Genomic DNA, 27004 nt, shown 5'->3' with positions numbered 1-27004 from the left:
TCTCAAGGCCTTACAGATTTACATTCCATCCAACACCATGAACACCCCCCTTTCTATCCAAATATGCCGCTTTCCCCCATGCGAACGGAATGGAATCTCGTTCTCTACAGATGAAAGTGCGTCAAGAATCCGATTAAAGATTGTTTGTTTGTTTGGTTTTTAGGAGCATTAGCAACTAAGGCCATATTGCTCCGGGAAATGCGGTGGTCATTCCCTGACCTTTCCGCATCTTCCGTATTTGGTGGTGACGGGCTCGAACCCCGGTCTAATCAAGAAGCGTGTGCTACGCACTGCTGCTCCTTCCCACCTGGCTACGGAGGCGCCATTAAAGATTGTACTTCAACTCATCAATTAAGAGCATCATTGCTCGTGGATGTACTCGGCATGCTAAAAGTATCAATTCAAACGAACCTTTTAGTGTATAAGACAACCGGTCATCTCATCGTGCATAACGATCCCTCTCTTAAGAAATCTTCTACAGACAGTATACTTGGATACAAGCCCATCTCCAGATTCAACAAACTCTGAAGCAAATCGCCGTGCTGTGAAGTCGCCAGGCAAGGATAACCACAGACAGGTCATCTAGAAACAGTTTGCATATTTTGGAATTGGTTCCACTATCTTGTTATAATGCTTCCAGTCACATTCAGCCACCTTACCACTTCCGGTTGACTTTGTCTTGCCTCGGTTCTGCCTATTGCTATTCGCCTGAAAGGATCATACTTACAGTGTCGTAAGGTTAGTGTTGTGTTGTCTATCTTTAAATCGGTACAAAGATTCCGAAAAATACACTATTTTTATCAGGTTATCTGATTAACATGTTGAGAACGAATCTGATTGCGGTTCAGACAGACAGACGTTGCTTTATTATTATTATTATTATTATTAGCCACATGGTGGCAAGGAAGCCTGAGGCTTATGCGCCACCAGACAAAAAAAAATTCTGAGTTATCCTGAGAGAGAGAAAGAGAGAAGTAGAAGGGAATCATCAAGGAAGAAAAGAATGATGATATCCAGCTCAGGACCCTGGTTGGGCCAAGCCCATACTCACCAGATGTGAGCCTTTGATAATGACAAATATTCGGCTCTGATTTAATTTGTATTTAAAACTGTATTCACGTTTCGTATTTGTTTCTTAACTTTTGAATAGCGGTGTATACATAATTAAGGTACTATAAATTACTTTCAATGAAATCACTCCTGCAGGAGCAATTACATTGAAAAGTAGCGTACTGCCATGTTCCCATAATGAACCATTTTGAAATTTTAATTAAACTTTGAAATTTGAATTATCTGAACAGTGCTGCCAATAGATTTAATTACATTAACGCACTATTACTGCGTGGTTAATCTCTGCTTCCTACTGCACTCGACTCAATGGAATCCTTTGCCGTCCCACCATCATCACAATACTACTAAAGATTTACATATTTTTCCATCTGAAAAGAAACTGTTCTAAAGACTATGGAGAGAGAGAGAGAGGTGATGATTATCAAGGGGAGTGTTTTTGAGAGTTTTTGAATGGCCTGACCTGTGTATTTTTTTTTTTGTCTTGTTGTAGTATTTCCAGTAGAGAAAATGAAAAAAAAAAATCCATGGTTCTGAGTTAGTTTACAGTTAAGTGAGATATTGAACACTGCCGGATGCTTTTCCAACCTGCATACAAAGCCATTAGGTGGATGCGACTGATATATGTATTCTCATTATAATTTATAACTATGTTCACATGAGATTCTATCTGTAATGAGTTCGGCGTTTATAAATATTAATTGCCTACTACCAATTCATGACTGTACTCAATGGAACATTATAAACTTTCCATTCTCGAAATTTACACAAATTAAACTTTCATAGTTTCATCTCTGATTTCTTTCTGGCCGATAATCGCCTGATTTGCTTACCAAAGCTTGAATAAGGAAACTGATAAAAAAAAAGAAGGTTTTATAATCAGAAGTGAATTCATTTCGTAGATTTAACCAATTTTTCCTTCCGGTCAACCTCAACGTACTCACTTCATTTTGCCACTCTGATCTTTTAAGCGTTGCTTATTAAGAGTTTTAATGAAGTGTATTAAAAGAGATTTGGCTCATCAATTCTTAAGCCTTTCGAGTTTAAAAGTTCAGTGAATGGCGCGTGTTCATGTGATGTTTGTTGGTCGACGGATTAGGTCGAAGATCAACAGCATGAATAGATTTGGGTTTCCTGTTAAACTCTCGATGATCTTGCGATGTGAGTGTGTTTGTTGAACGTGTGCGAAATTGATGGTTGGGAGAACAGTTTAGCAAGATTACTTGGCTCAGATTTCTGTAAAAACTTGGAGTAACTAAAAAAAGCTGAAATCAGGTATAAACGTGAACATTTTATAAATGTGAAACGTTGGTACGGGAAAGAGGCGAAAGTTAATCCAATAATGCATGACGTTCAGTTTTTCTGTTTTTATAAAAATCAGACCTTGATATGCTTTTGTTTTTTATAAAAATCCCAAACATGAACTCATGCTTAATAGTTAACATTTAAAAAAAAGTGTTCCTGAAGAAGATAAAGTGAGGATTTATAGAGTAATTTTACTGTTGGAAGATCGTTTTAATTTTTTAATATTATATATATATATATATATTTGTTGATCAAAAAAATGTCCACTGGGTGTGTATCTGGGTCGAATATGAAATAAAACACATTGCATGGCGTCTGTATTCAACGTGTCCAAGCGTGCTTTTTAATATTTAACTGAGTTTTTAGGGATGGAAATATAAGTACACAAAGTTATAATAATAATCATAATAATTTATTTTTCACTATTTTATTTTACACTTTTTTTGGGAGATAACAGCAAAAAGGGAAGGAGAATACATAAGCCAATGGCTTTTTAGGGAGTGTTCCCTTAATAAAACGATGAATACACAAATATACAATTGAAAAATATACAGTTCTGAAATTGTACAGGTAATGTTCAATGGAAAAGACAGAAATGAATTGGAGTTTTTTGTACATTTCTTTACAGAATACTTCGAAAAGCATCAACTACTTATAATATCAAACATTTTTACAATTAAATGAGGAGAGAAAAGAAAAATGATCAGATGTTTGCACAGAAATTTGCAAACTATTTGCCAACTGCTTCCTTTAACATTATTTCCATGTTGGTGTTTTTAAAATCCAGGAGTTGAGTGGAAGGTAATTTGAATCAGACTTCCCTAGTGATGTGTTCAATTAGTAGTTTCTTGAATTGATTTAGTGAAGTGACTTTATTTATTTTTGTAGGAAGTTTGTTCCAGGTTTTAGCACCTCTGTATTTTATACTTTCTGACCTGTAGTTTTTCTGAAGGGTGGAATCTTCAGGTTGGCTTCATTTCTTAGACTGTATAATGTTTCTTTTTCTTCTTTTTTTATGAAAAAGGATCTGAAGGGAGGGGCAAACTCTGGTGTCTTCAATGTATTGTAAACAAAGCCCGCCTCGGCTTTCTGTAACAGTTGGTAGATGCTGAGGAGTCTCACTTCCTTGTATCTTGAACTAACCGATGCGTTCCAGGGAAGGCTCAAAATTAAACGAACGCATCGATTGAGTTGATTCTCGCAAGGTTTTCTTGGCTGGTGGTACCCCATGAGATGATTCCATAGGTGAGGCGCGGCTGAATTAAAGAAAGGAATAGTTGTCTGAGAAGGGAAAGAGACACCCAGGTAGAGGCCCTGGCGAGTATTCCCGCTAGTGACGAAGTTTTCTTTAGTAGGGTTTTCATCTGTTTTGCCTAACTTAGCTTATCATCTAGCCAGATTCCGAGAAACTTGGTTTCATTCACCCTTTCAAGTTGTTTTTTCTTTGTATGTTAAGTATAAATCAATATTTAGTGGTTTGTTTATCGTTCAAAACACCATGTATTTTGATTTTTCTGGATTCAGTATAAGCTGGTTCTTTTGAAGCCAACTATGCATCACAGAGAGCAAGGCAGAGATTTTGAGTTGAAGCTGATTAGGGTCTTTATCTGTGATCAGGATGGAAATATCATCGGCATACGCTGCTAGATGAGAAGATGCAAGAAGAGAGAGAAATTCATTGATGTAAAGAACAAATAGGATAGGTCCAAGTAGTGAGCCTTGAGGTATTCTCCTGGAGAAATAACAGATGCCGGAGTATGATTGATTTGTTCATACGACAAACGGCCGATCAGTAACGTAGTCTTCAAGGAGAAGGTTAATTCTCCCTCTCAAGCCAAGATTATTGAGTTTTTTTAAGTAGAATATTATGGTTTATGCAATCAAAAGCTTTAGATAAGTCAAGAAACAGTGCTATAGGATAAGTGACCCTTTTCAAGACTATCAATGATCCTTGAGCAAAAGTCAACAATTGCAAGATCTTTTAGAGCGATAAGCATACTGTTGTTGATGGATGAGCTGATTTTCTTCAAAAAAACCCATGAGTCTGAAGAATTTTTTCGAATAATTTTGCAAAAACTGAGAGTAGAGCTAGTGGGAGAATGTATATATCTTTTTTTTTTTTTTTTTTTTGTTAGCGCATCAGCTTCTGTGGCCATAATGCACCTCCCAAGGTTTTTTTGCACTACTCTGATCCACGCCAGAGGAGGGATTCGAACCCGTGACCTTTGGGTTGCCAGGCAGGCACTTTACCCACCCGGGTAGCCCCGTCGGCCTGGGAGAATATAACTGAGATTTAAATGATTTTCTGATAACTGGAAGATAAAAGTGGAAGATGAAGCTAAGAGAAAACAAGGCACCTGGAACAAATGGAATCGATACAATTATATTAAAAGAAGTCGCAAAATAGGTAAGGAAATCTTTAGCCATAATTATGAGTGCATCCTGGATTTAGGAGAGGTTCCAAGGGATTGGAGGTATGAGGATGTCTCTCCTGAGTGATTGAGCAATTATAGACTTGTAAATTTGACTTATTTTGAAAGGAAAACAAGGGAGTCACTGGTCAAAAAGTAATGTAGGACAATCTAGAGAGGAATGCAGTTATATGACAATTAGAGCAAGGATTTGTTTAGGGAGACGATCTTGTATGACCAATCCGGTTGGATACTATAGCGAGGGAACAAAAGGAACTGGAAGTAAAACATTAATTTTGACATTATATGCTTAGATTTCCGAAACAGAAAAGCTTTCCGGTACTGTTCCGCAAGAAAGAATGTTGTACCAATTAGAGCAGTGGGGTATTAGGGGAAAGTTGTTGCTATGGATAAAGGGATGGTCGAGTGGAAGACAGAAATTACTTTCGCTGGGAATTGCTCTTCTTGGACTAATGTTATATGTAGAGTCTCCCAGGACTGCGCCCAGTATTGTTTTCAGTATTTATTAATGATATTGATGAACGCATATCAGACTTAATGTCCAAGTTTGCAGACGATGGAAAGATTGGCAGTGTGGTTAGTTACAGTGATGGTAGGATGCTTTTTCAAATAGATCTAGAAAAATTAGACAGATGGGCTGAGAATGGCAACTGAAGTTTAACATTGATGAATAGTAGTAGTAGTAGTAGTAGTAGTAGTAGTAGTAGTAGTAGCAGTAGTGGCATGTGATGCAAGAAAGCAAGTGTATGAGCTTATGCAGCATCAGCCAAAAAAAAAAAAAAAAAAAATCACACCATTCCCTCCAAATGCCTGTCCAGTTCCTCCTTAAATTTATTTAACCTATCAACTTCCACAACGACAGATGGAAGTTTGTTCCATCAATTAACCACCCGCTGGCTAAAGGCAAATTTCCGCATATCTATTCTGCATCTGTCCTTTCTTAATTTGAATTTATGCCCCCTTAGGTTCGTAATCTGAACAAGTGGAAGGATCCCATCGGAATCCAGCGTACTCAACCCATTCAAGGCCTTATACACCTCAATCAGATCACCGCGCAGGTGCCTAGTCTCCAGCCACTGCAATTTGCAGAACGTAAGCCTCTCTTGGTAAGAGGATCCCTTCATTCCCCTCACCAATCTTGTTGCCCTTCTCTGTACATGCTCAAGCAAATCTACATCCTTCCTAAAATGAGGCCTCCAGACCTGTACGCAATACTCAATGCGAGGCCTGATCATTGCCTTATACAGAGGGACAATCACCTCCTTCTCCCTGCTAGCAAAATTCCTATATATCATTGACAAAACCCCATGACCTGCCCTGGCAGCCTGTATGCATTGCTCAGAAAACTTCATATCTGACTGCACAATTACTCCCAGGTATTTTTCATTTTCTACCACCTTAAGTGTAGTACCACACAGTTGGTACGTTTCTCTGGGGTTACTTCTACTCATATGCAGTACTTTGCATTTGTCAAGGTTAAACTTCAGTTGCCACTTCTTAGCCCATCTGTCCAAATTATCTAGGTCCTCTTGCAGTAGCACACTGCCATTACTGTCATTAAACAACCCGGCCAACCTTTGTATCATCTGCAAACTTCGACACTAAGCCTGATATACCTTCATTTCATCAATATCATTGATAAATATACAAAACCATAGAGGACCCAACACCGAACCCTGTGGGATTCCACTAATAACATTAGTCCACGAAGAGCAGCACCCATTGATTACCACCCTCTGTCTTTTCCCACTCAACCATCCTTTTATCCATTGTAGCAACTTACGCTTAATACCATTCTTCTCCAATTTGTACAATAGTCTTCCATGCGCAACAGTGTTAAAAGCTTTCCTGAAATCCAAATATATGATATCAAAATTATTTTTTGCATCCAGTTCCTTTGTAACCACATCAAATGCAAGACACTGCAGTAATCTCAGAGTAACGGTACCAATTGTGGTATCACACTGAAGGTAATATAACGAAAAGGGTATGTGAAGTCATATACAAAGTTCTCAGAGTAGTGTTGACGGCCTACTAGGACGCATCATGGAGTTTTGTCAATGATATAGAGGAAGTTTGGCATCAGAGACGAAGAGGTAATTGCTCCGCTCTTTAATGCAATAGTAAGGTCACATCTTCAGTATTGGAAGCCTCATTTTAGGAAGGATGTTCATCCGCCATTGAAACTAGTGCAGAAGAGAGGAGTAATTAATAAGGAGAACAAAAGTGAACTCTTACCAAGAAAGACTTCAGTTCTGCAAATTGCATCGTCTGGAAACTAGGCGCTTACGAGATCTCATCGAAGTGTTTAAGGCTCTGAATGAATTTAGTAAGCTAAATGCTGACATTATGCTTAACCTTGCTCAGACAACACATAAGGGGAAGCATAAATTTAAATTAAGAATGGATGTAGGACAGATGAGTGTAAATTTTCTTTTCTGGGAGGTGATTGTTGGAACAAGCTTCCATCTGCTGTTATCAAAATGGGTAAGGTAAGGTGTAAGGTATGTAAGTGTCTAACGGCTTCTGGGATTTCTCCCATCTCCGTGGGTGTACATTGTATCGGGGCCAGAGATTTGAAGTGTGTGGGGGTCATGTGCTGTATATTGTGTTGTGCCCTTTGTTCTTCTGGTCTATTAGCCGCCGAGCCCCTAGTGGGACCCGACGTTACCATATCGTGCCACGGGGAGGCTGGCCGGGTGTACCACATGCTAGAGTACTCTGGCGGGTCCTGCCACCTACTTTTCTGGGATTTCAGTGGCTAGGACAATAAGATGATCACTGTTTCTTGAGCAACGGTTGTAATTTTAACAGAGCGTAGGGTTGTTCGCTGATAACTTGTTCTAGGGCCAAATAGGTCGGGCAATAATTTTGATGTATTTAGATTTAGACCTGTGGGACATATATATATATAAAACCCGTTGTGTAAGAGAAAAGGGAGGGAAGATGGCCCCTAATGACAGTGTGGCATGCCCAGTGCCTCACCAGAGAGAAGAGTGTGGTGGCGGGTGGACAAAAAACTAACCCCCACAAAAAAAAAAAAAAAAAAAAATCATTGTGTAAGAAAAATAGGAAGTGGGTAAAAGGACGGATGGTAGCAAACAAGAAATAAGTCGGAAAAAAAAAAGAGAGAGATACCACGCAATTGCAGGGTAGGTACAGCTAGCACGGCCAGTCAGTAGGAGCCGACAACTTGGTGGAAATCCAGCAGCGTGAGTGCTGCTATGGTGGATGTGTCATGTTCAAGAAGGTCTAGTCCAGGTGTCCTCATGTGCTGTATGTTGTTGGTGTATTACGTCATTGGGACTCCATTTGGCGAATCTGTGTCGCATTCAGACTGAAGGCTGGTTCAGTAGTCCATGATGACGAATAGTGGGGTGGTCAAAACCGGGGGTCCAAGATATGATGGTCAAGTCTAGGGATCGATGGTGGGTCTCTTCTTGATGAGATGTGTCACGTTCGGTGGGGAGAAGTTGTCCAGGAATCAACGATGAGGAATTTGTCAAAGTATGTGTGGACCCTGTCTTTGATTGCACTGCTAGTGTTGTCCCAACCAAGTGGGAAGACCAGTTGACTACTTGAGATGTGAGGGATCAAGTTGGGTTCTGTACTCCAGATGGTTTGTTGGTCAAGTCTTGTTTAAGTTGGTCCAAGGCGTTAGCATCCATGGCTCAGTGATGCGCAGCAACAATTGGCAGTCATGGTTATTTTGACATATTGATTCGGATAGTATGGTGGTGGTAGCGCTTTCTGCCTGGTAAATGGGTCCGAAATTGAGTCATAGCCCGGTAAGTTTCTTCATTCTGTAGGGTGAGGTGTTCTTGATTTTTGTAGTTGAAGCGTAATTGCGTTATTAGGATCCTCCTGAAGTCCTCGTAGATTTCACAGCTGTGGACAAGCTGCTCCCACGTTTGATCCTCTCCACAGTGGCAGCAGGGTGAGTCTGAAATTCCTAAGTCATGTATCAAAATGGGTATTATTATTATTTTAGGGTTACCCGTAATTAAATACATTAACCCGCATTTGTGTCTGTAAATTGCGTATGTTCTATGGTTGATTTGCCTGTTTTGCTGGACGAAAAAACCCCAGTTACTGGGGTGAAAAATCTTGCTATCTACGCCTGAGACCACCTAACTCAGCCACAGAGTGAAAAAAGCCCATTAAAGTTCCTCGCGTCATCGACGGGATTCGAACCCAGGCCTTTTCCACCCGGTGTGGGGAGGACGGTGACGACACCACTGTGCTACCCGCGCAGACTGTCAAAATGGGTAGTCTGAATAAATTTAAGGAGCAATTAGACAAATTATTAGGTGTGGATAGGTGTGATGTGTGATTTATATCAGAGCAATAATCTTCGCCTAAGTCCAGAGCTCCGAGCTAAGATACAAACCAATCTCTTACTGAAAAGAATTATACACCGTTTCATGATGGGGCCTGAGAAGAAAGATTCCTTAGATTATTTACTTGCAATCCTGTCTGTGGATTGATGTGACCTAAAAATAAACCTAGCTCTACTCTAAATGATACAATCGTCACTAATGATCACTTTTCATTCTGGGATATGGCGATCTTTAGTTTAGCTCTTGTTATTTTGCGTATTACCTTACCTCTAATGACTATTCGTTATTTGATAGCTATTGAACTCATTATGGACGATAAGTTATTTTAAATGTTTTCATTCCTTCTTGTTGCTGTTCGTAATATTTGAAATTCTGGTGAAGTTACATGTCGATCTTATAATTAATTCTTTGATTATCGCAGTTCTTTAATTATTGGTGTATTACCTTCACGTACTAAGATGACAGTTTATCAGAAAAACTTTCGAGCATAAAGGCAAGTAAGGTTCCTGGAGTTGATGGCATATATGCGCAGTAATTTTGAGGAAGACCGCCAAACAGTGTATTGAACCGCTTCAGTTAATTATGAGGGCATCTATGGACTCTAGAGAGATTCCTTTGGATTGAAGAATTGTCAACGTATCACCAAGACATAAAGGCGATTCTGAGAGCGAAATTGGTAACTACAGAACAATTTAGGAACAATTTTAACATAGTTTATTTGAATTTTAGCAAAGTAATTTGACTCACTCCCTCAACAGAGAGAGAGAGAGAGAGAGAGAGAGAGAGAGAGAGAGAGAGAGAGAGAGAGAGAGAGAGAGAGAGAGAGAGAGAGAGAGAAGTTATTGTATAAGCTGGAACAGTTGGGATTACTGGAAAAGTTCTAAGATAGATTGCTGGGTGACTGCAGGATAGAAAGAGAGGGTTATGATTAATGGATATTCTTCAGATTGGTGTAAAGTCAAAAGTGAGGTTCCCGAGGTATCGATTCATGGACCAGAGTTGTTTCTGATTTTCATAAATTTTGACATCAAACCTTCTATACTCTGGGGGAATAGCGAACCACAAATAAATTATACACTTCGTAGGGTTCAATTAAAAACAGTGAAGGAGGAAAGGGATCTGGGAGTTATAATACAGGCATATATGAAGTTTTCTGAGCAGTGTAAACAGGCAGGCAGGCAGGAAAGCCCATGGTGTCCTATCGATGATATTTGTCGAACGTTATCCTGAAGAGATAGGGTGGTCATAATCCCATAAGGCAACTGTAAGACCACGTTTGGAATGCTGTATTCAAGGTATTGAGACCTCATCTGAAAAGACATTGAACATCTTGAAAGGGTCCAAAGACGGGCAACTCGCATAGTGAGATCGGCAAAAGGGCGATCATATGACGAAAGACTCCGATTATATGGGCTAGAGAGCTTGGCAACCGAGCACCTCAGAGGTGACCTAACTAAGGTTTATAAGGTTCTAAGAGAGATTAGTAAAATGACCGAAGGCGGAATTTTCATTGTTATACAGAATTATAGAACTTGAGGACATAAATTCAAATTACAGTGGGGAGAGGTTTAGACTAGAAGCTTTCTTTTAGCCAGCGAGTCGTTGATTGCTGGAACAAATTGCCTTCACAGGTAGTTGAGGCTGACAGTTTGAATAAACTCAATCTTTCTAGGATGAGTGAAGCAAATAATTTGAACATTTCTATCCATTCGTTTTTTTTCCCCCGGCCAGTGCAGTAAAAGCTTTTGGCTTTCTTACACTGTATGGCTACTATTACTTGGTTGAGCTTTAACAGAATCACTGTTGAATCCATTCAGTTTCTGGAACTGTTCCTTTATGACGAACTTTTAGAAGTGCATAGTCCATAGCTTGAAATTTTAATCACTTTTAAGTTCAGCGATTTTAAGAAATTACATATTAAAATATGGATGGGGTTATTCAAACTTTTTTCTCGTCCTGTACAAAGAAGCAGTTTCATTTAATTGAATGATTGAAAGAAATGATTTTTTTTATTTAAAGTGATAGATGAATACCCTCTGTTTAGTATTTGAATCAGATTGATAAACGAAAGACTTTTTGAGATCAATTTCCAATCCTTAGATCACAAATCCATATCTTTCCGAGGATGTAGTAATAATGATGCAACGGTTGAACGATGAAATTTTATTCTCAGCAACGGGTTACAATTTGCTACACAGATTTTGCTTTGTGAACTTCTCGAAGAGGAAATCACATGGAAGGAAAATTTAAGTAAAATCTGTGCAGAAATAAAATTGTTATTATTGTTATCCGTATGCATTTCTTCCCCCTTTTATTTCTATCCTGTTTGGAAAAGTGAGGATGGGAGCTATTCTCATTATGCTTAGCTGTACGTGTTTTACCAGAGAGGGGAGGGTAGGGAAGAAGAAGAAATAAAACTTGCTGAATGGATGCTTGTGAAAATGTGGTTAAACCAGTATAGTGAACAGAATTTTAAGAGGTAGGATCGATCGGTAAGTGGCGAGAGCGGTTGGTGTAAGCAGCATCCGCACTTAATGAAGTCCATTATTCTAATGGAGTATGGTGTACAAGTAAGGCTGCAAAACAGTACCACGAGATACTGTAGATAATCTGAGTTGGATCAGTGAGCAATTTATGAAAAATGTTAGCTAATGGATTCACAAACATATAATGGACTGGAAATATGCCGAAACTATCCGCTTATAGTGCACTTTAAGAGGAACACGCATGTATACATAGGGTAGTTTTAAATCTCGCCGCCTCTGCTGACAGCCCTCAGTGTCCAGTGCTTAGATTCAGCATAAGAACAGTGGATTCTAAGCGTCAGCTGACTTCTAATTTTCAATTGGGTGTTCTTCATTTACTAAACAATCATTCGCATGCTTATCCGCTTCTTTATTCGATGGAATACGATAGAAGTTAAAAGGGATTTTTTTTTAAACTTTTTTTTATCTCGAAGCACTTCGTTACTGATTTCATCTCGAATGAAATCAGTAAATCTTAAAAAAAAATAATAGTCCAGTCTTCCTCTAGACGTGACTATCCAACGCTACATGTTGAATGGTCTATCAAATAAAATTGAATAAGTTCTCTAGTAAAATGAAAGAAATAAACCATAAATAAAATATGACAGTGGTTGTGTGAAGAAAACTCTTATTTTCATGTTTATGTTTGGCTATTCTCCAGCTTTTCTTAGGCAGTACCATTTCTTCAGATTATTTTGAAATTTCTATAATAAAGTTCAATTTCTCAGTTCTATTACGTTTCTTATTGCCAGCATTTTGCCACCTTTATTTCTGTTTCGCAAAGTATTTCCAGCTCTTCAAAAAGTAATAAGATTTACTAGGCAGTGGAATAAAAATTTCCTTTGATGCATTTAAAAGTGTATATATATATATATATATATATATATATATATATATATATATATATTGAATGAATTCTGTGTATTGGAAGAAAGGGCAAAGTGTTCAGTATACAGGTTGCTATCTTTCCTATCATCCACCAAAGTTGAAAGGAATGACAGCAACCTGCGGGTCCTCTGTTTCTATAATAAAGATTTTATATTAACCGAAGTCTCCAGCATCCTGGTGGCAAGTTACTTGCATTCGAGAGTTGAACACATTGGTAAATTTTATTTTACATTCCCTTTTTAGAATTCTTCTGTTCGGATGTCTGTTGGCCTTACAATTGATATCTGAATTGCTAACGTAAAATATACAATAAATTAGCAAAAGGCCAGAGGAGAGGCACGCTGTCTTTCCTCTCAATCTTGATAACTGACCCTTGGAAAAAAAAAAAAAGTAGTTAAGATTAGGGTGGTGTGCAGCAGTATGCACTATACGCATATAACTGACTTTCATTAATGTAGATATTTCGGCTTTAATAAATGTGTACCCGGTAGACACACTTGGATATATTCGTTTTACTCAAATAATCTCCTCCAACGCTGATACACACTACACAGTACAGGGCGTCAGAAAAGTCTGGAACCAATGGGATTTACACTATATATGCTTACTCTCATTTACAGTATGCGTTCAACGTGTCCGCCCTGGCTCTCCATGCATTTTCTCAGCTGGTGTATCATGTTTTTTTTGGATTTCAGCATATTGGGACGACAGCAGCACAAACCTTGGCAATTCCCTCCCTAAGATGACGAAGATCTCGGACTTTCAGCATATACCTGTGTCTTCAGGAATCCCCAAAATGCAAAGTCCAGCGGGTTAGGGTCAGGCGATTGTGGTACCTACTCCTCTGATCATCACTGATCCTCTCCTCCCAATCCATCTATGAGGATTGGGAAGGGAGAATTTTTCACCAGCAAGAAGAAAAACATATTTTTACTATTGGTTCCAGAATTTTCAAACACCCTACAAAAGAATCATTCGTTTATAGTGCAAAACGGAGCTTACTCATAGTGAAAGCATTACTAGGATAACGATAACCAAGAGTAAATGATAAAACAATTATTAATTGATCTGTATTTTCGCTTTCTTAAAATCAGTGCAGATAATCTTATAAGTTATATTTAAAGAAACTTTAAATATCTTTTAGTTCAAAGTAAAGGAACAAGGAACAAATAATAATAAAATTGGAAAATAAATTATTTATATAAAAATATCTACTCTGCCGATAATTTACAAAGTGACTCATAAAATTTGTATTTTAACTAATATAAATAAGTAGCTAGCGAAGGTTTCATAAATCACCTCAAGTGTTTTTCTTTGCGATAATTAAAAATTTAAGTGCATCAAAAAAAAAAAAAACAAAAAAACTTTTGCGTTTGTAAAAACGTCATAAACTGTATTTCCCTCTCTGTCAAGTAACGGGTTTGTTTTCGTATCTTGATCATCCCATTAGCTCAAGTGCTGGTGGGTGGTAATAGGAAGATAAAGCCGTTCCTGTATACGGCTGCCTGCACCTCCATCTATTTGTTCTTGCTCTTCGCTCAAACTTTATAAAAGCCTCATAGCCTTTAGCTATAGGGAGTAATGGACTTATTGCATGGACAGAACTTTTCCATCAAAGATCGCCTTCTTTTAGCACTTTAGATTAAGATAAACCTCTGTATTACAAATCGGTGAATTGGATTTTTGCAGTTCAGCCTATGGCCCTGAGGGTACGCGGCCCAACGACTCCAGTAGTAGCCGGAGAGATGGTTTCTTTGACTTGTACGGTGGAGGGAGCAAGGCCTGCCGCTAATATCACCTGGTACAATCGTTCCGAGGTTGTCCACCCCCAGCCGATGTCTAGCCGAGATCTGATGAGTGACACCACCTACCGAACGACTAGCACACTAGTCTTCATCGCTTCCAGACATGACCACCACGGGGAATTCTTTTGTAAAGGGACCAACGAAGTGCAGAAAAAAAGGAATGAAGCGCCCCTTCTACAAGCCATTAAGCTCGAAGTACTATGTAAGCCCAATTCTTTCCCTATTTATAAAAAAATATTTGCATACATATATTTTTGCTATATTCTCATCAGATTATATAACTGGTATTTAATTATGAATTGCTATTAATTAATTTAATTTATTTAATCTCTTATTAATTTAATTGTATTCTAATTTTATATATAATTCTAATTATTTGCTCTTTTGTCCTTGTCTAGATAGTTTATATATTGGTTTCCTGCGATTTATTTATTTATTTATTTTTTTTGTTTATTATAATGTTCTATCCACCCCTCCAAACACACACTGTTTAGCTTACACGATTTCTAAAGTTAAATTTTAAACTGCTGTGGATAAAGGGCTAGTTGAGTGGGAGAAGGTAGAGTGTGGTTATTAATGGACACTGCTTTTTGTGGACTAATTTTTTTTAGATGAGCCCTGTCCCCAGGGTTCAGTGCTAGACCCACTGTTCTTTTGATCTTCATCAATGATACTGATGAAGGTAAATCAGACTTAATGTTTAAGTTTGCGGACGATACAAAGATTGGCAAAGTGGTTAATGACAGTAATCAGGGTGGGTAAGATACTGCAAAGATGTAGAAAAATTAAGTCAATGGGCTGAGAATGGCAGTTGAAGTTTAACATTGAAAAATACGGGTAGCAGTGATCCCAGATTAAAGTACCACCAACCTTGTCGTACTATAATCAGAGGCTGTAGAAAATGGAAAAGACCTGGGGTCATTATGCTGTAAGATATGAAATTCTCTGAGCAATGCAGACAGGCTGCCAGGTCATGGGGTTTTGTCAATGATATATAAAACATTTGTTAGCAGGGATAAGGAGGCGATTATCGCTTTGTATAAGGCCATGATTAGATTAGGCCGCATTTTGAGTACTGTATACAAGTCTGGAGGCCTCACTTTAGGAAGAACCTTTAGGAAGATCACTTTCTAACTTTAGGAAGGTATAGATCTGCTAGAACGGGTGCAGATAAAGGCAACGAGTTTAGTAAAGGGAACAAAAAGCGATCTTACCAAGAGAAAGGCTTCGGTTCTGCAAATTGCAGTGTCTGGAGACCAGATACTGGAGACCAGAGACACCGCAGTCAAAACACCTGCAAGGTGATTTGGTTGAGGTGTTTAAGGCTTTGAATAGAAAAGCTCAACGCTGATGGCATCCTTCCTTTTGTTCAGACTACACGCACGTGAGTAGACATAAATTCAAATTGAGGAAGAATGGTTGCAGAATAGATGTGCTGAACTTTGCCTTCAGCCAGTGGGTGGTCGATGTTGGAACTAACTTCGATCTGTTTTTAAAGGCTTGATGTAGCCGAGTGGTCAAGAGTGCAATAGCACGCGCTGATTAAGTGGACCGGGGTTCGAAACCGTGACTGCTAAATACGATTAACGTTTGTATTGATTGATTCATTGTAAAGTCCACTGACTTGGTGGTCGTGCAGTATAAACATTTTTTTTTTTTTTTTTTTTTTATTGTGGAGTTAGGTAATTTGGATAAATTTAAGAACAGATGATGATGGGGCCTCCGTAGCCGAGTGGTCAGGAGCGGGAGTGCAGTAACACACGCTCTTTGAGTAGACCGGGGTTCAAGCCCCTGACTGCTGAATACAGTCGATCCGCCAACCCACACTGGACCAGCGTGGCAGATTATGGTCCATTTCCCTCAACATGAATTGTTGAGGAGGCTTCCATCCTGCAGTGGGTTGATAATGGCTGCACTTTGATGTGGGAAGGATTTTTTTTTTTTTTTTTTTTTTTCTGGCTGAACAGATGCAACTGATTAGGGGAAGGTTAAATTTAAAAACTGCAAAATACTTTATCCAAGTTTAAATATCAGATTCAAAATTTTCAGCCCAAATATGGCAAAAAGCGAGATAAGTTTGGGTGCCTTTTAATGGAAACACCTTGTTGTAGCCGAGCGGTCACATAAAAAGGTACATAAGTACACATGCTTTGAGCGAGGGTACTTCGATCCTGCGTGACTACTAAATACGGCGCTGTTTCTTGTATTCTATCTATCTTGTGAATTTCTCTGACCGTGTGGTCGTTCCCGAGTATAAAGAAATAGTGATACTAATTCAAGAACAAAGGTTAATTTTCAGGATTGTTCACAATGGTATATTTTATTTATTTATTTTACAATTTAAATGTATATTTTCGTATTGTTATTGTTAATGAAATAACTGAATAAATATTTTTCCCCATTATCAGTTTTAAAACAAATGGCTTGTTTCGTTGTGTGTCTAAATAGAATTCATCGAAGTTAAAAGAAATTCATGGTTTGATGTTCGGTGGATCTGAAATGTGCGTAAACAACGACGGACATATTTTAAATTATTATCCGTTTATTGGACTGCGGTCGACGGAGGAGTGAATCATAAAGTTAAAACAACTGAAAGAAGAAAAGATACATCGATTGTGGAGAAGCCAGATACGTTTTTTTCTTTGCTGTCCTTCCCTACATGCAAAACTATTGCATTCTTGTGACCTTAAGGGTGTCACTTATAATCCCCGCATATATTTGTGTTTAATGCAAAACTAAGCAGAAAATTCTCATAAGGTTCGATATTATCGGCCTTATAATTTTCCCCTTCTGCACATCGAACATCGCATGAGGAGGAGAGTTGATGCTAATGGCTGACGAATATTGAGAAACACTTAAAGACCGCTTTGGACTTTGGACTTAAGCAAATGTCTACGTCCTTCTGGAAGACAGCCAGCTATGAACTACTTAACCGATTGAAAAATAGATAATATTATGAAGAATTTTTAAGCATCACTTAATGGTGAATGGGCAAAGCTACAATAAACAGTTTAGCGTAACAATCTCATTGAAATTCGAACAGGCTAGATGCCAGTATCCACGTGTGTCTATCTTTGGATATAGCACGGTTGAATGTATTAAGGCAAATCGATATCTTACTTTTGTAGAAGGCGCTTCTATTTTCTTATATTTTATTGATCTCTCTCTCTCTCTCTCTCTCTCTCTCTCTCTCTCTCTCTCTCTCTCTCTCATCATTATCGTCATCGATTTCTTTCAAAATTCTCAGATTCTGTTTTCTATGAATGTATTAGAAAGGCACAGAAAGAATTTAACATTAGTAGTACACTTACAAAACCTGTTTACAGTAAAACAACAATAAGAAAGTAGAGCATGTCTCAAAGGATGATTTCGTAAAAGGAATACAAGATGCTTGCAACGTACTGTTCCTAATTTCCCTTCAATCGCAATACCCAACATCTTTTTAAATGGTTTCCCTTCTTTTGAGAAAGGATTGCACCATTGAAATGTGCGAGAATGTCATAACACGGGATCTCCATAAACTTGAAGTAACAGGCTGAATCCTGGCTGCATTTCTACCTAGCTTAGAAGAAATTTAATGTTCACCCCTTGGTCGTCCACTCTCATACATCGCCTAGCTAAGGCAAGTTCATATGTGGTCAGTACAAATGACGATATGCGTCCTATTTCTCTTCCTCAGTGGAAAGACAGAAAGTCAAACTTGTATACTTGTCGGAAAAGGAGTTTAGTTTATTCCTTATTAATGAATTCCGCTTTGAGACAGGTATTTTATTTCATAACTAGTCTTCAAAAGGAAATTGCGGTGCATGTGTTGTGCAGTGTACCGTCTAAAATGTTTAAGAATTCATATCCTTTCGGTAGGGATTTGGCGAAAACTCTTCGGCAGCTTCTTTTAGCGTTAAGATGATAAAAGTTTCTCCAAGTCGAGTACATTCACTGCGAAAATATTTGAATCCCGTCGTGGAGCGCTTTTTCTTGTGTTCACTGAGTGTAAGAAGTCCTCTCCAGACTTGGAGTGTTTTCAAAGCATCTTTGATTTCACAGAAAAGAAAAGAAAACTCCACAAGGGTAGTTCGGGAACTGTTTTTCTCCACGTAAGTGTTTTCTTACAAATCCTTTCGCAGCCTGTTTCACTTTTCTGTTTACGCTTGAATTAATTCCCCGAATTCGCTTCTCATGCAGAACCACACGCACTTGCTACGGTGAGGTTTAGAAAGTCAGGCATAGTTTCTGGTTTCATATGTAAACTTTCCGATGTACAGCTCAAGGAAATGTTCTAACAGAGAACAGTTACTCACACAGCTCCCTTCCCCTCCCCCTGTTTTACTCGAGAATAGCAGCATTACCCAAATCGTCTCTCTTTAATCAAAGCTGTATTTTGGAACGTTCACCAGACAACTGGAATGTGTTACTGAAAAGGAAAATAAATCAGTCTTCGATGAACACGTCAAATTATGCAAATGAAGCCTGAATAGTTATACTTCGTAACACACAAAAGCATTGCAGTGAATCCACCGTAATTCTCTGCAAAAATAAAAACATCTAAAAAGCTCGGTGGTGATCGATAACTCTCAAAGAATCTGCAAACCAGTAGATTTTATTAATTTCTCCTGTGTTGGAAATTTTTTCTTAAAGTTTTCAGATGTCTTAGTTCTTCTGTTTTACTTTTGTTATATTTTTCTGTTTCCTGATTTTTAGATTTTTTTTCTATTTTGTGACTTTTTAAGCTATCCTACATTTAGTAAAATCTTCCTATTTTTGCTAGGTGTCTTAGTGTTCTGTTTCTTACGTTTTCCTAAATTTGTTATTATTTTTTTTCTAATTTACCAATTACATCCATTTTCTGGATTTTCATATTTCAATATTTTTCAGGTTTTCAATATTTATCCAGTTTCTATACATAAATTTCATAAATTTTTATATGTAAAGATTTGCTATTTCTTATACACTTTTTCGATTGTCCTCTTTACACCGTTTTTTAAAATCTTATTTTCTCAGATTTTCTTAATTTAATTTAAGGCGAGAGAAATACAGCGGAATACGGAATATGTGTTTTTATGTTTTTTCAGAGCAACTGTTTTGTTGTTCATCCCCCGAGCAGGGTTCACAATTCGTAGTGTTCTTTAGTAAGGTAATTGTCCTGGAAAAAGGATTGTTCATAACTTATTGAAGCCTCGGAAACATCAATATAGTTCTAGTTTACACTTATATATACTGTTTTATTTTATTTGCTCTAACCAGTATTATTTAATATTTTCCAATGGTAAACCAATGTAGAAAGGCCAGGATATAGAGTAACCTTTTCCAAAAAAATTTAGATGCGCAGAGACATGTGCTTTTTATATTCCTATAATATTTTCCATTGATTAAAGATTTATCATTGTCCTCTATGTTTTTAATGTCCTCTTCCTTCTTTTTTTTTTCAGGATTTTTCAGTTTCTCCTGTATTTTCTGAATTTTCTTAATTTCTCCTGAATTTCTGAATGTCGGTTTTCTCAATTTTCTTAATTTATCCGGTTTTCTCAATTTTCTTAATTTATCCGGTTTATCATTTCCTTTTCCTATATTTCTACATTTCGTATTTCTTCTATGCCTATAAATTTCTGTATAATCCCATAGCCACGCGATTCCTTTGAGATGCTTTTACTTCAATCCATATTGTAATGAATTTTATTCCCAGAGAATCTTCTCGGTTTTGTAACTCATTCTTTCTCAGTTGGCTGCTAATTCTGAGCAACTACATTTCCCTCTTCATCTACAACATCAGACAACACAACACTCTGGAGCCCTTTACACTTAAATGGCTGCCCCACGATCGTTGTCAACAAGTAACATATTGGACTCTTGATATAGATGACAGTTCCCATAAATGTAAATTTAGACCGTATGTCAGTCGCTCTACGGAAATGTTACTTACATTAATTTATCGTTAACTTACAGCGGAGCCCCGGTAGGTTGTTTGGCGAAGTTGAATAGCATGTAGAAATACACTCATTATTGTGTTCCCAACATCTGCTCGCCACATTAGCGGTTTCCAATGTATCAGGTGCGTTTTCCCAAATTCTCTCAACTATGATGTTGTCCGTACTTTGCCCTCCTTAATGGTACATTAGAGAGACTTTGTTTACATAGAAGTGGGAAGCTAACTACAATAAAATATTCGAGGGTGGTGAGGATGTCTGCTTGCGAAATTAAAGACTTACACGAAACTGTTTGAAAATTAGGAAATTCTAATGAACTCGCCAGCTGCTTCCCACCGCCGTGCATCCTCTGGACTAAACAAGAAAAAAAAACTATTGATGAAGAAATACCGCGATGTTCTTTCGACCATTGATAAAACTAACACATGATTGCATTCACTCTGGAATATCAAATATTCTGCGAAGAGACGTTACTTAAATTAAAAGAGTAGGTTTTTCATTAATGGATTTCAACAGGATCTCTCTTTCTCGTGTGTGTGTGTGTGTGTGTGTGTGTGTGTGTGTGTGTGTGTGTGTGTGTGTGTGTGTGTGTGTGTGTGTGTGTGTGTTAGCTGTATATGCGGTAGGCGGGTCTAGAAATATGCAAATATTTCGCTTCCATATACCTTCGTTTACTAAAATTTTCAAATATAAAATAAAAAGGATTTAGAAAGAAATGATGAAAATGTAGCTGCTAATATGTTGTGATTCCCTTTTTAATTATAAAAAAAAAATCATTTTTAGCTTTTTTTCTTTGAACTGAAAATGGCAGTCTTATGATTTAAATAATAATAAATTTTCTGTTTATACTCCGGGACGACCAAACGGTCAGAGGAGTTCACAAATAGACAGAATACAAGAAACAGCACCGTATTCAGCAGTCACGGGCTTGAACCCCGGTCACTCAAGGCACGTGTACTTATGCACCCGCGCGCCTGACCACTAGGCTACGGCGGCCTTATATATTTGCTAACCCAATTGCACAAGACCAATCTGATCAGCTATGCATCAACTATTCACATCTATCTCACGGTTAAACTCGGAAATAGCTAGAATAATTTTAATCATTCATTTATTCCTCTGGCTCTGTTCACTTCTCCGGACCAACTTTCCTATTCGTGTCTCTCCAGAAAATTAGAATCTACAGAAATTCAAGTCAAATGTCAACCAGTTTATTCCAGCTTCCGAACCCTCGACCTATCCACGATACTGGTGTACTGTAGGCTCCAATAATCTTTCTCTTTGGAGTCACCATGAAAACATTTAGTCTCTTAAAGACTGTACTGGGTTAAAGACTGCACCTTATTGTACAGCTCTTTACTCACAGTTCTTGATTAGAGGAGCTGCAGCTCATGCCTTTTCTACATATCCTATACCATGCAGAAAATGTATGGATTCGATTCCCATTTTGAGGCGGGGAATTTTAGGGAGTTTTTAACGATGTTTTCTTCCTAAAATGCGGGGCTTTCATCCCGCAAAAGCGAATCGAACAATCCGATCATAAAACACTCTTCATTTACGGACCCAATTTACTGATGCGCCATGGCTAGTCGCTCTATCAAGTGGACTGAAATTTGTAGCATCTGAATGCCACTTGGGTTCATTTTGGATAAATAATAAATAAAATAAATTTTCTGTTAATACTCGGGACGACCACATTGTCAGAGGAGTTCGCAAGATAGAGAGAATACAGGACACAGTACTGTATTTAGCAGATCACGGGCTGGAACCTCAAGTACTTACATTACTAAATACAGAATAACACGAGAACTTATTCACCAGCATCTACTTCATGAAATTTTTCTCTGTTACCGAAGCTGAACCAATACCTAAGGTTTTCCAACAAAGTGGAAGTTGCTGCTATAAAATCGTTAAAGACAATAGTACAAAGTAGCATCTTGCACTGTTTCCGATGCATTAACTACCTGGAAAAAATATGCTGCTTAAGGCCACTATTCTGAAGTAAAACATGTTTAAAATTATACATTTTTTCCTCTTCTTTTTTTTTTTTTTCAAAAAGTTATTTTGATATGCAAATTTCCGATAAAAAAAGGAGCTGCGCTAAATAGAATGCCATCTTTTAACTAAACACATGAAGGTATCTGCTAAATCAGGTAAAATAAATGGAAGATGCTCAAGATGCCACGTTAGTTTTAGTCCATTGTAAAGATGCTAACCACTACACCAACTTTGCTCCATTTCTACGCTAGCGTATAATCATGTAATTATTTTTGATAATTGAGAGCTATTAAGTGCTCGATAATTCCTATTATATTATAAATCAACAGGGATTACCTTTATTTTAGATATAGGTATCTAAATAGATATCGCCATCCTCAAGAATTATTAGCGAGTTGGACTAGGAGAGTTGGAAAAGAAGCTTCCTATATCTAAAATAAAGGTAATCCCTGTTGATTTATAATCATGTAATTAGTAATAAAAATATCAGAAAACGAAAAAAACAAGGTAGAAGGTACAATCACAGCATAAATATTAGCTAATCGGTAGTAAAGGCTCCAAGCGATTAATAAATGTTAAGGAAGTGAAGAATAAGCCAAATATAATAGAGAAATATTTTTTTGTATTCAACGTCTTAAGAGGTTGTCTATCTTTTAATGTCATACTTTTCAATCAAAAAATGAACAGATGTGATTGCATAACAAAACTCAATTTTTTTCTATTCCTACTCCTTCTGCCTCATATAATAAAAGGAAAACAAACATCAAAACCTCTCTGATATTAACTTCAACGTTAGAGTTTGTAAGGTTCCTCTTTTATGGGTGGTTCGTTCAAATAATTCCCTCACCTAAAAAAGAGATGTGTACAAGACTTCCGAGAAATTCATTTTCCTAAAGATACTCTGAAAGAAACATCCTTGAAGGGAGATATTCAGAACGGATTTCTTCCTTCCTGCAGCCTGCAAAGTGGGCTAAAAGTTAATGGAGTACAAGAATAAAGAACAGCGTAGTGAAATCAATATTTGGCTTTTCCTCTTTGAACCTTTCAGCGATTCTAAGCAATCGTTTGATGTTTCAATGACAAGCTAATGGATTTCAAAAGTAGGCTCACCGAAAGGCAGCTTAGAAGACAAGATAAAAGATCTTCAGGCTTGTTGTTGGACATGACAGCCTGTCAGCAGAGTCAGAAAACTCTGCTTGGCTGGTCCAGACTGTTTGCCTCTCAACTAACAGACACATCCCGCTTTGTTGGGTAAACAACCATAACACGAATTTAGAGCCATCCTATGACGCCTACAAAATTAATCAATCCAGTCTTTACCGAATTAGTTAGTCGATTTTCAGTTAACTCGGTATAGAATCCAAATCGATCCGAAACTGAGTTAGTGGCTTTTGGGAGAAAGTGTAAAATATTGTCTACTTTGATACTCGGCTGAAAGAATCGTATTAGATAACACAAATAAAATGTTTTAGGCTTAACAGCTGCTGACACGAGAATTATCTTATTTATTTTATAATGCTAAATACGAGTGTACATCACACGCTTGTTTCTAACAGCATTATGCTCATTAATGGACAATTCTTCCACCGATCTTTCGAGTTTATCGATTTATTTATTGCACGATTTTAATTAAATTACTTCTAATTACAACTGAAATGGGATGAAATCATTTGCAATCTCTTACTACACAACCTCTTAAAGGAAGACAGGAATGTCATACTTTTCTCCCCCCCCCCTTCCATTTATGGTCTTCTAATATCTCGATAGGATATTTACGTTTGTCTATATTAGCTTCGTTGAACACCAAAATGGAATGCACATCCCATTATAGGCAAGCACTTTGAATTTCACATTCCACTGCTCTCTCTCTCTCTCTCTGAAATATACAGGTATTAGGTGGTTTTAATAAAGAATATATTATTTCTAGGAGGGCACGCCTCGTTAGATAACTGGCCATACATAGAAATTAAATATCGATTACCATTGCCTGGAAGTCACTGGGCGCGCAATGTAGGCAGGACTGACTACAGCACGAAGATAAGAGCCAAGAAAACGGGAAGGTGTTGAGAGGAAGTTAAATATAATCTTTGATACGGAATAATACTCTTAGATAGTATTTTAATGAAGAAATATAGCAGAAACGCATTTTCCAAATAGATTTTCTTATTCAACTTATCTTTTATTTCAGGGAGTAAGATGATATCTGTAGAAAATAATTTGTGTACCTTTAGGAAGGTTGTTTCCTGGTTTGTTTTCCGTTTTTATTGGCACTTGAAGCTTGACGACCCGTGTGAATTTTTCTTATCGATCCCCGCTGAGCCTTAATGCTTAAAATGGTGCCCAAGAGTAAAAATGCAGATGAAACTTGTTCCACTCGAATTTAAGATCTGCCTGCCATGTTCTAATACTCTCAGCGTGGAATTAGGGCTTCGTAAGATGCGAAGCGAGTTAAACATGCAAATTGTGTTCGTTTAGACGAACTCCGCTGCCACAATTTCGTTTCCGAGATATGTTCCATTGCAGAATTCGCGATTTCACATTGCCGTAACTTCGCAGTTTCTGCAATTTACCATTCCAGGTTTATTAATGTTCAATTGAAGCTTACAGTAGCAAATGCAATATGTTTTCAGTTTAATAAGCAAACATTTCTCTGTTATAGAGTGCTTTTGACAGGAAAGGCTGACAAATTACCAAGAAATAATGGCTTGTCTATTTTATTGGAGTACATGTCACGGAGAAATCCGGAAGGAGGAACAACACGCTTGTGCAATTCCGAATCATCGAAACTTCACAGTGACATTAAAACGAGCAGATCCAATCTTCTTCTTCTTCTTCTTCTTCTTCTTCTTCTTCGGATGAACATGTTGTTTTTCGGCTTGTCCATAAGCCCTTGTTGCATTACATTTCGTGAAATAATTTGTCCCGAATTATTGTCAATTCCGATTTTTATCATTCGCTATTTAAACCACGTAAATTTATCGCTGCGGTTGTCACGGAAACCCATTGCTGTTATTAAATTTTTGCGCGGTGCCACGTTCGAGTTTATCTCCAGATTCAAACAACAAGTGTTGACTGTAAGAGCAAGTTAATTTTGAAGGAACATATATTAGATGAAATTACTCTGGCTGGCTAGATTATAGGTGTTGGGTTAAAGAGCTAGTAAAATTCCAGAAGTGTAGACAAGTCATTATGAACTAAATCTTTAATTAAGAAAGTCAAGCCATTAAGAAGCCTACGTCTGTGTGAAAAGAATACCAGAGAGGAATGTGTAATGAAATAACCAACAAGAATGAACATAGCATCGGTGACAGGATAATACCGGAACATTCTTATGGATATTGCAAAAGAATTTAATTGGTATTTTGAAAGTGTATAGGTCGAAGACGTTGGACTGTAAGCAATATCCACAGAAAAAAATGTAAAGCATTTTCGGCTAATGTTTAAAGGATTACGAACATGTGTCCCTAGGATAAAATTGTTTTATCTATTAAAGCGCACGAAGCTTCTGTTTTGTTTCAGCTGTCGTCTTTAAAAATACAATGATTTTCATTAATAGATGAAAAAAGATTCTGTGTTAGATCACAGGGAGCAGTCGTGGCCATATTGTTACTACGCGTGTTCAAAAGCTTTGTAGATTTTTTCGATTGGAGAAAAATGAAAAAAGTGAAATAAAAAAGAAAGTAATTAGGGATTATCGTGACTGTCCATCAGAGCTGAAAAGTATCTTTATTCTTCCAATACGTTCTTAGTAGTTATTATGCGAAGCTTGCCATGAGACGTTAGATTTGCCTTCAGGAGACCTAGCTAGTTACCTGTAAAGGATGAAATAATGAGCTGGATGTTGAGGATTCTGTTAGAGATGCCGACCGTCTCAAATAGGTAGAATAATGGCGTTGGATTCGTTAGTGGAGGAAGTCCAAAGGAAGATTTAACCAGATTAATAGATAGAGTGCAAGTGAAACAGAGAGATGGAGCGAAATATGCTTGGAAAAAAAGTAATTATTAAAAAAAAACCTAATAAAAAGAGGAATTTTTTTATTAATTCACAGGGCAATTATCAAATGTTGTTCTTAAGAAAGACAGGCGTAGTTTAATAAGAATAATGTTAAATGAATCACTCTGTTTCGTTATCCAACAAGCAATTTGTCTGATACGAATAAAATATCTTATCCGCTGCTGTATTCGTAGTTTGTATTTATTTATTTACTAGAATAGTCTTGGCGAATATTTCGCCAAAACTATTTCAGAGAAGAAATAAATATTAACATCGAAGTAACTGCAAAAACCTCTCCCTCGGCTCCCTTAGCTGCTTGCTAAGGTGTCATTGGGGTGGACTCGGATAATAAAATATATTTAATGATTAAAAATGCAATTCGATAGTTTTTTACAAGTATGACTATGTGCCCTCCTTTAAAAAAATATAATTATTCTAGTGTACCGGTGGCAAATATTTCTCCAAAACTGTTGCTCAACAGTTTCGTTGAGAACCGTTTCCAAACAGTTCCGTTTTGGAACTGTTCAAAGGAATCAAATCAGAAGCTTATTTAGTCTTTGGGACAAAGGGATATAAGCAAATTATTATTTATGAAGAATGGTTGTGATAAAAACAACAACCAAAGAAACTAATTTTTTTCCAACGATCGTGTTTTCCAACACGATCGTGACACCATCTGGTGAGCAGAAATTGCTGTCGTTCACTCCTGTTTATATTCTGATTTTTTT

General features: G+C 37.5%; 1 protein-coding gene across 1 annotated transcript in view; it reads left to right on the top strand.

Moving 5' to 3' along the window:
- LOC150080045 (synaptogenesis protein syg-2-like) overlaps window positions 1-27004 on the top strand; it is a 294352-nt gene that overhangs the window by 202812 nt on the left and 64536 nt on the right. The window contains exon 4 of the mRNA XM_090381151.1: window positions 14248-14565. Coding sequence (XP_090237277.1) covers window positions 14248-14565 — 318 coding nt within the window. The remainder of the gene's footprint in view (window positions 1-14247; window positions 14566-27004) is intronic.

Source organism: Mastigoproctus giganteus, chromosome 9 (assembly GCF_048544385.1).
Source record: "Mastigoproctus giganteus isolate SK-2022 chromosome 9, ASM4854438v1, whole genome shotgun sequence".
Taxonomy (NCBI): domain Eukaryota; kingdom Metazoa; phylum Arthropoda; class Arachnida; order Uropygi; family Thelyphonidae; genus Mastigoproctus; species Mastigoproctus giganteus.
Note: the sequence above shows the minus strand (reverse complement) of the source record. Positions and strands in the feature narration are given on the sequence as shown.